At 61.4% G+C, this 9,241-nt stretch overlaps 1 protein-coding gene across 1 annotated transcript in view; it reads right to left on the bottom strand.

The window, feature by feature from the left end:
- LOC112390900 (probable palmitoyltransferase ZDHHC11B) overlaps positions 1–1,299 on the bottom strand; it is a 26,802-nt gene extending 25,503 nt beyond the window's left edge. The window contains 3 exon segments of the mRNA XM_024731984.1: positions 301–402; positions 793–1,194; positions 1,244–1,299. Coding sequence (XP_024587752.1) covers positions 301–402; positions 793–1,194; positions 1,244–1,299 — 560 coding nt within the window.
- Positions 1,300–9,241: the final 7,942 nt, after the last annotated feature.

Below are 9,241 nucleotides of genomic sequence, written 5' to 3'. Positions count from 1 at the left end.
GCACAGGCCCCCCCACCCCCCGTCCTGCCGACCCTGCCCGGTGGACATGGGGAGGCGCCCGCCAGGAGAGCCCTTCAGCCAGCTCTGCGCGCTCGGAGCCGCTGTCGGGACTTCTGGCCCCCTCGGTGCTCTGCACGGCAGGGCCACACCTCTCACCCGTCCCCATGGCAGGTGGACCTTGAGGTGCTCCGCCAGTTAGGAGGCCCCTTAAGGAGGCACGTCCCGGAGGAGGCAGGAGCGAGCCGCGTGAGGGTTGAGTGCCGCCCCAGGCCCGACGTCCCGGGTGGAGAGAACCCTCACCAGTAATTCCTGCTCCCCACGCAGTTGTTAAGCCACTTGCAGTGATGGTCGAAGCCTGAGACACACTTGTTGCAGGTGCTACAACGCTTGGCTTTCACAGTCCTGGAAGGAAGGTTGGGAGGGGCAGCCTGTCAGAGCCCCTGTCTGCCTACAGGGCCAACCCCACGCGGTGGGTGCCTGCCTGGGCGGGCGCAGCGGCCACAAGGCGCCAGGGCCTGAGGCCCGGAGCTGAGTCAGATCCCTCCTGGCCGCCTACTGACACCCCTGGGGCCCTGAGCAGCCCCGGGCTGTGATCCGGTCGGGGGGCAGAGGCCTGTGTGAGACCCAAGGCTACAGCACTCCTGCCCCAGCCTGGCGGGGGGCTGTGTGTCGGGGCCCCCGCTTCTCTGCAAAAGGGGCGGTGCCCATCGGCTGCTGGGGACCAGGTGCGCCTGAGCCCAGCCCACCCCTGCGGGACGGCGCAGGGGGCCCCTCACACAGCCGGGCACCCACACGGCTACCTCGCACAGGTGACAATGCTGCCTCTGGATGACATGTGCGTGTCTGGACCGGTCAAAGGTCGGCACAGTCGGTGAGTAGTTCTTGAGGCGGACGTTGGCGTCGGCCGGATCGATGGAAAGAACAATCAGGTGGACCGAGAGGTGGAAGAGGCAAATCCCGCCGGTCACCTGGGGGGAGTCAAGGGACAGCTCGGCCTGCGCGGCACGCGTGAGGGGCCTCTGCTCCAGGCGGCCAGGTGTCCAGGCCCCAGGCAGCCACGGGAGCCTGTGCCTGGCCGGGAATGGGAGTGGCCCCTCTGGCCCCGGCGTGCCCAGCAGAACCCACCCGAGTCCTTTGTCCTTGAGGGACAGAGCAGGGTCCGCTGGAGGCCGTGGCCCCGCAACCCCAGTGGAGCTTCACCGGGACAGCGGGAGAGGCCTGTGTGCGTCCGCGGGCACCAAGCCTGGTGCCGAAGCCGGGTGGTGGAGCTCCTTGGGGCAGGGAGGCCACACTGAGCATGTGTGCCATCAGGAGAAGGAGGGAGGGAGAGAGGGAGGGCTCCAATACCCCCAGTGAGCCTTTGTGGTGAGTGGGCCGGGGCCGTCTGTCTGTCTGTCTCTGTCTCGCTCTCTCCGCCCAGCCAGGAACCCCCAGGCCTACGCCCTCCAGGGCTCCCACGGTAAAATCAGTTCCTCACATCCCACCCTCTCCACCTCCTCTTCAGGGACTGACACACTGTCCCCATGGAAACCAAACAGAAGGGGAGGAAGTGTTGGCCTGGCCTCCCCATCAGCCCTGCCCTGCTTCCCAGGAAGGTTCTGAGCCAGGAGGGTTCGGGTTCACAGGTTCAGCTCCTGCGAGGGCGGCCTGGGCGTGGTGGGGAGATGCCTCTCTCCGCCCACCCACAGGGTCTCGTGGCAAGGCCACATGTGCACAGGGTCTACGGTGCCTGTACAGAGGCCCACCGGCAGTGCAGACTCTGAGCAAGGAGGCCCCTCTTCTGGGGTCCTTCTCAGGCTGCACCGCCGTCGGGGTCCACGGCCTGCTGGCCCTGCCTGTATGCTCAGCCTCAGTGGAGCCGCCCTGGGGCTCTGGGGCTCGTGCTCACAGGCGCGGTCCTGCCTGGACCAAGCATCCCTGCTGCACGGCGAGCCTCAGTGGGGGGCCGGTCTGGCCAAAGCTGCTTGGTCTCCCTTGTCCTCCAGCCTCCAGTGCATACCCAGGGCCCTGGGTGCCAGGCGTGGGGCAACAGAGGCCCGGCCCAGCCAGGGGGCGCAGAGACCACGGTGAGGGCGTGAGAGCCGAGGACCGGCCAGGCCGGGGGACCTACACAGGGAACGGGACTGACCGGATCCCTCGGTGCCACACAGGGACGCCCTTCCTGTGGCCTGGACCTCCCTGCCCTTGCCGTCCAGCAGACTGAGCCACGCTCCTGTGCAGGGTGTGGGGCAGTGGGAGGTGGTCAGCGGCCAGCCTGCACGGTCCCGTCTGGAGATGCCAGCACGGTCCGGGCTCGCTGGTGCCCCTACGCCCGCTTCCCGAGGCCTGAGGCACAGCCGACACAGCGCTGTGTGTGTGGCTGCTGAGGTGACGGGAGCGTGTCCCGAGCGCAGGACACAGGCGGGGGCACGGCCCGGGACAGGAGATGTGGCAGGAAGTCGCACTGCGGCCCAGGTGCGGCCCTGCTCTGCAGAGCTAGAGTAGGACTGTCCCCATCAGATGCCGGGGGGCGGGGGCCAGGAGGGCAGCTGGGAGGCTGGAGCCCAGTGTGGCCCACGGGTTCTGTCCGCACGTCCACACTCGGCTCCACACGAGACCGCCGCCAGGGAGAGCGGGGGGACAGCAGCCCACGCTCAGACCCTCAGCCTCACGGTGGAGGTGCCCGGGGGCCCAACCCAAGCCTGACAGGCAGCCCTGCGGAGCCCCTAAACCTGCAGGTGCCCGGGGGATCCCGAGACCCAGACGCGGTGGGCCAAGCTGCCACGGCCCCTCAGACGTCACGCGTCTGCCACAGGTACACGCGTGGGCCCACCTGCCTCCCCGCGTCTGGCTTGCCAGAGACGACCCGGCCATTCCCGCTGTCGTTCACACACTCAGTGGCCGTCACTGAGCCCCCAGAAGAGAAGGTGCCACAGGCGGGGTGGCGCGCCCTCAAGCTGCCAGCTTTCACTTTCGATGTAATTTTATCTCAGGAGCGTCTTAGGTTCAAGTAAATAATAAAAAGAACCCGGTCTGCCGTCTCACTTCCCCTGCAAGGCAGGGCCCCGAGCTGTTCTGAGGACGCAGCGGTCCCCTAGCAACTATCTTTGTTCAGTAAACAAGCAGCACCGGGCGCCAGCCCAGGATGCCCGCCCTGTCACACGGCTGCCTCGCCGGTCCTGCCGCGGGAGGGCGGGGCCCCCGCGGAGCTGCCTCCCCCCGCCGCCCGGGTCCCAGAGGAGCCCCACCCCGCCCGGTGCTTTCCGCACGCCGAGGGCGGCCAGGCTCCTGCGCGGTGACCCCCACGCTGCTCCTGCAGCCTTGCTGACGCTTCCCTGTCTCCACCGGGCCCACGGAATGCCACACGCGGCCCTGACCCGGGACCCTGCCCTCCCTGCTCCTGGGACCCTGCAGGCGCCGAGGGACGCTGGCGCCCCCTAGTGACCATAGCGTGGCGCCCAAGTGCGGCTGCCGTGGCCTGAGGAGCATCGCCGGGGCAGTGGCGGGTCTGGGGGGCAGGAAACTGGACCAGAAAACATGTCCTGAAGGTCGTCTGAGCTCTGAACAGACAGGGACGCCATCCTGCATCCACCGCTTGGGACAGGCAGGAGGGGGCCACACAGACTGGGTGCCGAGCCACCCAGAGGCAAGGGGCCCACCAGGGGACCAGGCCTCTGGGAAGAAATGGCCGTCCATGTGGGACGGGGTGCACTTGGCCCCGGGGCTCCTTGCTGTGCGCAAAGCCGGTAAGCGCTCACAGTGGCTACTGGACAAAGCACCCGGGGACACTCAGAAAGGCTCCAAGGGCCAAGACTCAGCTAAGTTTTGGGTCAAAAGAGAATGAAGACACAGCATCATAGCCAGCACATAAGCAAAGACCCACAGGTGAGGCTGAACGGTGTCCCCAAAAGATGGTGAAGTCCTAACCCCAGGAACTGTGGATGATTTTACTTGAAGGTGGGGTCTTTGCAGATGATCAAGTTAAGATGAGGTCCTTATGGTGGGTCCTGATCTCACAGGACTGGTGTCCTTAGAAGAGGAGAAGATCAGGCCTCAGACACGCACAGCGGGACAACCCTGTGAGGACGCAGAGGTGGCGGCATCTAAAGCCAAGGGATGCCTGAGGCCACCAGAGATGGGACAGGTCCTGGGAACTTCAGAGGCAGCACGGCCCTGCCAAACCAGCTTGGACCTCTGGCCTCCGTCTTTGTGCCTCTGTGCCTCTGTGTGTGTGACAGAGCGGGTGTCCATATGTGTGGCTGGTTTGTGACTCATGCAGTGTATGTATGTTTGTGTGTGTGTATCTGTGTGTTTGTAGGTCTGTGTGTGCTTGCACCTACGGGGAAACTTGTAGCTTCAGATACGACAAAAAGAAAAAAGGTCTAAAATCAATGGCCTAAGTTTCCACCTCAAGAAGGTAGAAGAAACAGAACTTCCCTGGTGGTCCAGCGGGTAAGACTCTGCGTTTGATCCCTGGTCGGAGAGCTAGATCCCGCATGCCGTAACTAAGAGTTCACTTGTTGCAACTAAGAGATCCCACGTGCCACAATGAAGATCCCACGTGCCACAGCAAAGACCTGGCACAGCCAAAATAAATAAATAGATAAAAATCAATCTTAAAAGAAAAAAAGAAGGTAGAAAAAGAGGAAATTAAAGCCACAATACGTTGAAAATAAATAGTAAAAATAAAAGTCCAAAAGCAGACTCTTTGAATAATCGATAAAAGCGAGAAACCCTAGGAAGACTGATGCCACTGCTGAGTGGCATCACGACAGATCCTACAGGTAACAGGAAATAGTGCGAATACTTTTATTCCAAGAAATTTGACAATTTAGACAAAATACTAAAATTTCTTGAAAAACATGACTTGCCAAAACAGAAGATGAAACAGAAAAGCTGAAGAGCTCTTTTCCTATTAAGGAAATGGATCATCGCAAACATTATCACAAAGAAATCTATCTCTATGACCTCGAGGGGCAAAAAATGGGCCTCATCTGAGTGAGAGGCACTCCAAGCAGATGCCCTGGTTTTTCTGACTGATTGAGGCTATGGGGGGCCTTTGGGGCTCAGGGGGGCCCCACCTCTGCAAAATGACAAGTGTCAATCTTGGTAACTTCCCATGGGATTTTTAAGGTGAGATAAGAAGAATGGTGGTGTGGAGACAAAAGTCTTCGTCAGATGCAAACTGGGGCATTCCAGTGAAATTTCATGCTGTCTGGGATTTTTAAAGATACTCAGTGTATGTGTGTGAGATATGAAACAACACTGGCAAAATCTTAACTGTTGAAGCTGAGTACCTGGTAGTTGGGGTCCATCACACTGTTCTCTCCACTTCTTCAAAACTGAAAGACGCCATGATAAGGGGCTGGGAGGCCCCGGGAGACCGAGGGCCCTTCTTGGTCCTGCCACCTCCCTCGCGCCCGAGCCCCACCACTTACACACACCTGGCCAGGGGCAAGGGGCAGCCTAGGAGAAGAGGCAGGCAGTGTAGCCACAGGTGAAAACACCCCACTCTTAGAAGCTGGTTCCAACACCCACTTCGCAGCAGCCCAGCCTGTCCACTGGCTGTAATGTGTGGCGACCCTCAGTGTGAGGGCCGAGGTTCCTGGTGGAGTCCCGCGCCACCCTGACGCACACCCCAGCATTCAGAGCAGACGTCTCTCGCCCAGAACACAGCCACCCCAGGTTATCACAGACGTCAGCGCCTCGGCTCCACATACTTGACACTCGCGGGGGCACGCGAGCTCTTCAAGTCCTTATTCAATCCCATCATTCCTCTTGGACAACACAGACTGACTGCTTAGCCATGGTTGGGAAAGTGCGTGGCCCGTCTGCGGCTCCCCCACTCCTGGGGTCTCTGTCTGCCCGGGACCCTCCCACCCCTGCTGCCGGCTGGGCACCCTCTCCCTGCCCCAGCACTGGTGGGCACTTGTAGCCCAGACCCCGAGCCAGCGGCTGCCTGGAGGACAGCTGTGGGGTTTCCAGCACTGTGACAGTGGGAGCCGGGGCAGAGGACGGGTCTGACCACCTCCAAGGGCGGTCCGGAGCCAGGCCTGCTGGAGGCCCCTCTGGGAGCCCCGCCCCCCCTTAGACGACAGCCATGCCCCCAGTCAAAGGATACGCTGTAGGCAATGTATCTCCACTCGGGTGGCAGGAGGGGAATGAAGATGCCAAAGGTGGTGAAGACCACAGTGAGGAACACGATCCACGCCACGATCTGCAAGTAGTGGACGGGCTGCGACCAGCCACTCACCCTGGACCGCCGGGGGGGCACAGTCTTTGTGCTCCTCCTGGACGCGGTTCCTGGCAGGAGGAGCCTCGAGATCCTGGCCCAGAACGCCATCTGCAAGACAGGACGGGGCATGGCAGGCCATGGGCTCCCGCCCTCGTGGCCCGGGGACTCTGGGGGCGGGACCCACGGCCCAGCATCGCCCGGGGCCCCGGTGACATCACAGCTGTGGAAAACAGCTCTTGGGGGGGTGTGGCCCCCAGGATGAGGAACGAAGGGCACCCCCCTACCCCCCACCATGACCGCAGGGCGGGCAGCTACCAGCCCCTCATGGCCTGGGGGCCACTTGCAGCGATGAGTCCGGGGGCTGGTTTACGGATGCACACGCCCCATCAGAAGACTCATGGGATACAGGGGACCCGGTGAGGAGAAGGCCCCCGCCCCCGGGGAAACCGAGGGCTCATGGGATACGGGGGACCCGGTGAGGAGAAGGCCCCCGCCCCCGGGGAAACCGAGAGGGGAGCAGGAAAAGCCAGCTTTAGCTGGTGTGATCATGTGACACTTTCATCCACCAGAAATCCTGCAGGTTTCCTCTGTGGCAGGAGAGGCCACATTTCCAGAGTCCTGTGTTTTTCCTTCCACAGGGACAGGCCCTCCGGGGGTGGGAGGGAACCATGGCCCTTCCGGCCAGTCAGGTGGGCAGGGCCACAGGGAAAGGGAGGGGCGTGGCCAGGGTGGCTGTCGGGTGTTTGGGGCTGTTGGAGGGGGGAAGGATGTTAACAGCTGTTACAGGTGGAACTTTGAGGTCAGAAGGCCCTGGTGCACAGCCTTCACTGTCTTCAGAAAGAAGTGCACAGAAATATAGCTGATATTAATGTGTTACTTTAGGAAGAGACAGAAATGTTGAAAAATATTCTAAGACCGTTTTTTCTGTGAGCTGTGACTTCCCCTTGGGGATTGTCCTAAGAGCAGGTTTCAGCTGCTGGCCACAGCTTTTGGTCATCTGCTCTGGTCTTCTGGATGTGACGCCGTGTGGACATCGGGACGCAGCAGCCCTGAGTTTGCGTGGGTTTCACGAGCATCTAATAGCACATTTGTACAACACGACAAAGGCACCAGGGGTTCAGAACCCAGAAAGGCAGGCTTGGTATTGAAACATTCCCAGATGAAAGCATTCAGACGGAAGGGCCAACTAACAGAAAAGATGTTGCCAAAAATCAAACTCCAGTCACGTGGAAGGCCACATCAAGGGATTACTGCAGATCTTGAAACAGAGACGTGTGGAAGGGATAACTGTGAGAGCAAATTTAAGTGACACAGACACAATGTCTGTCTGTCAGGGTTTCCAGAAGAGGAAAAGGAAGAGGGCGTAAGAGAAGAAACAAAGAAAAAAAGTGAAGCAATGTCCGTAGTGCAAGGAGATTTAAGACTTTAGCCCTAAATTATACTCCAAGAACCAGACAGTGGAAAAAAGAATGTATCTATGGTGGTGAAAGTGAGAACTTCGAGGACACAGAGTCCTACAGGTCTCCCGGAAGAAGAAACAATGAGATTACCTACGACACGATGTAACTGGCATTTATAAAGTTCAGGTGTTGAGTCTTCTGTCCTGAGATGGACCAGCCAGCCTGTCACTGAAGGTGACACAGGGCAAGCCCCCGGGAGACGTGGAGACTCAAGCGCACCCACTCACCTCCTCCCAGAGATCTTCTGAAAAGATTTACTCCATCAGATCTGAGAGTCACCCTGACACCCCGGGCACCTCAAGTTCAGAATGCAGGGCCGAGTGGGTGGGTCTTCAGTGAAAGCCGGGGCCACGGCGCTGGCCGCGCGGACACCCGCCAGCCCGTCAGCAGGCCTGCCATGTGGTGGTGCGAGGTGGCGCCCGGGACCCCCGACCCCGACCCAGGGCCTCCTGCATGCAGACCTGGCAACCGTGGCCAAAGTCCTTCCTCTCCGGGCCCCGCGCTGGGACGTCGGGGTCAGCTGGGTTGTTCCGACCAAGAGGACCTGGGGGAGGAGAGAGCAGACGGGGTGGAGGGGCCGCGGCCCATGCTCGTCCCGCGCCTCTCCTCGTGAGCCGCACCCTGCGGCCGAGGGGACACGCGGGGTGACGAGAGCCACGCAGGGCCGCGAGCGCTCGTCATCCGTAGAATGTTCACGTGGGGCCGAGCCCTCTGCCCCAAGACGGGACAGTCCCCGCCTTCCTGTCCGGCTCCACCTCTCACCGCGGCCGTGGCTCGTCCTGCAGGCTCCTCTCCACTCAGCACCCCGCCAGGCGCCAGGTCCCCTGCCGCCATGGCCACCGCTGCACGGCGCAACTGGAACCCCTCAGGCCCAGCGACCGGCGCGGCGACAGGCTCTCCTGCCCCGCCCGTCCTGAGACACGGCTCCACGCTGCTGCTGCACGCGGACACACACCACACACACGCACACACACACGTGCACGCACATTCATGCACGCACACAACACGCGCGCACAGCACACAGCACACACGCCACACAGGCACACCGACACAGCACACAGCACTCAGCACAGCTGCACACCCTCAGGTTTCTGGGCTCGCTCCTCACTGCTCGGTGTTCTCCGGGCTATTTCCGGGCCGGGGCCCTGGGGCCATCTTCTGCCCCTGCCCACCCTGGTAACAGCCGCCGCCTCCCTCCGTGCCCTGTCCTGGCGCCACCTCCCCTGGGTCATTCTGGCTTCACTACAGGGCAGACCGCTGGTGTTGGGCTCAGGAAATTAGCCCTGTTTGGGGCATAATGGTGCCTGGGTCCACTTTTTGCCCCACTTTGGTTCCTGCGTCTTGTTTTCCATCTTCCCTGGGGCTCCAGTCTGTGTTTGGTGCTGGGATGACCCGTAAGGTCATTGTCACCTCCGGGCCCCCGACACGACCATGGCCAAGATTCACAGGCCATGGTTGCCATGGGAGCAGGGGGGTCCCAGGTCTCCTGACTCACCTGTCCGCAGTGCAGACAGAGCCCCTCCCACCCTGTCCCCAGTCTGTTCCCACTCCATCCACACTGGCCCCA

This window comes from Neophocaena asiaeorientalis, unplaced genomic scaffold (assembly GCF_003031525.2).
Source record: "Neophocaena asiaeorientalis asiaeorientalis breed wild unplaced genomic scaffold, Neophocaena_asiaeorientalis_V1.1 scaffold104, whole genome shotgun sequence".
Lineage (NCBI taxonomy): Eukaryota > Metazoa > Chordata > Mammalia > Artiodactyla > Phocoenidae > Neophocaena > Neophocaena asiaeorientalis.
Note: the sequence above shows the minus strand (reverse complement) of the source record. Positions and strands in the feature narration are given on the sequence as shown.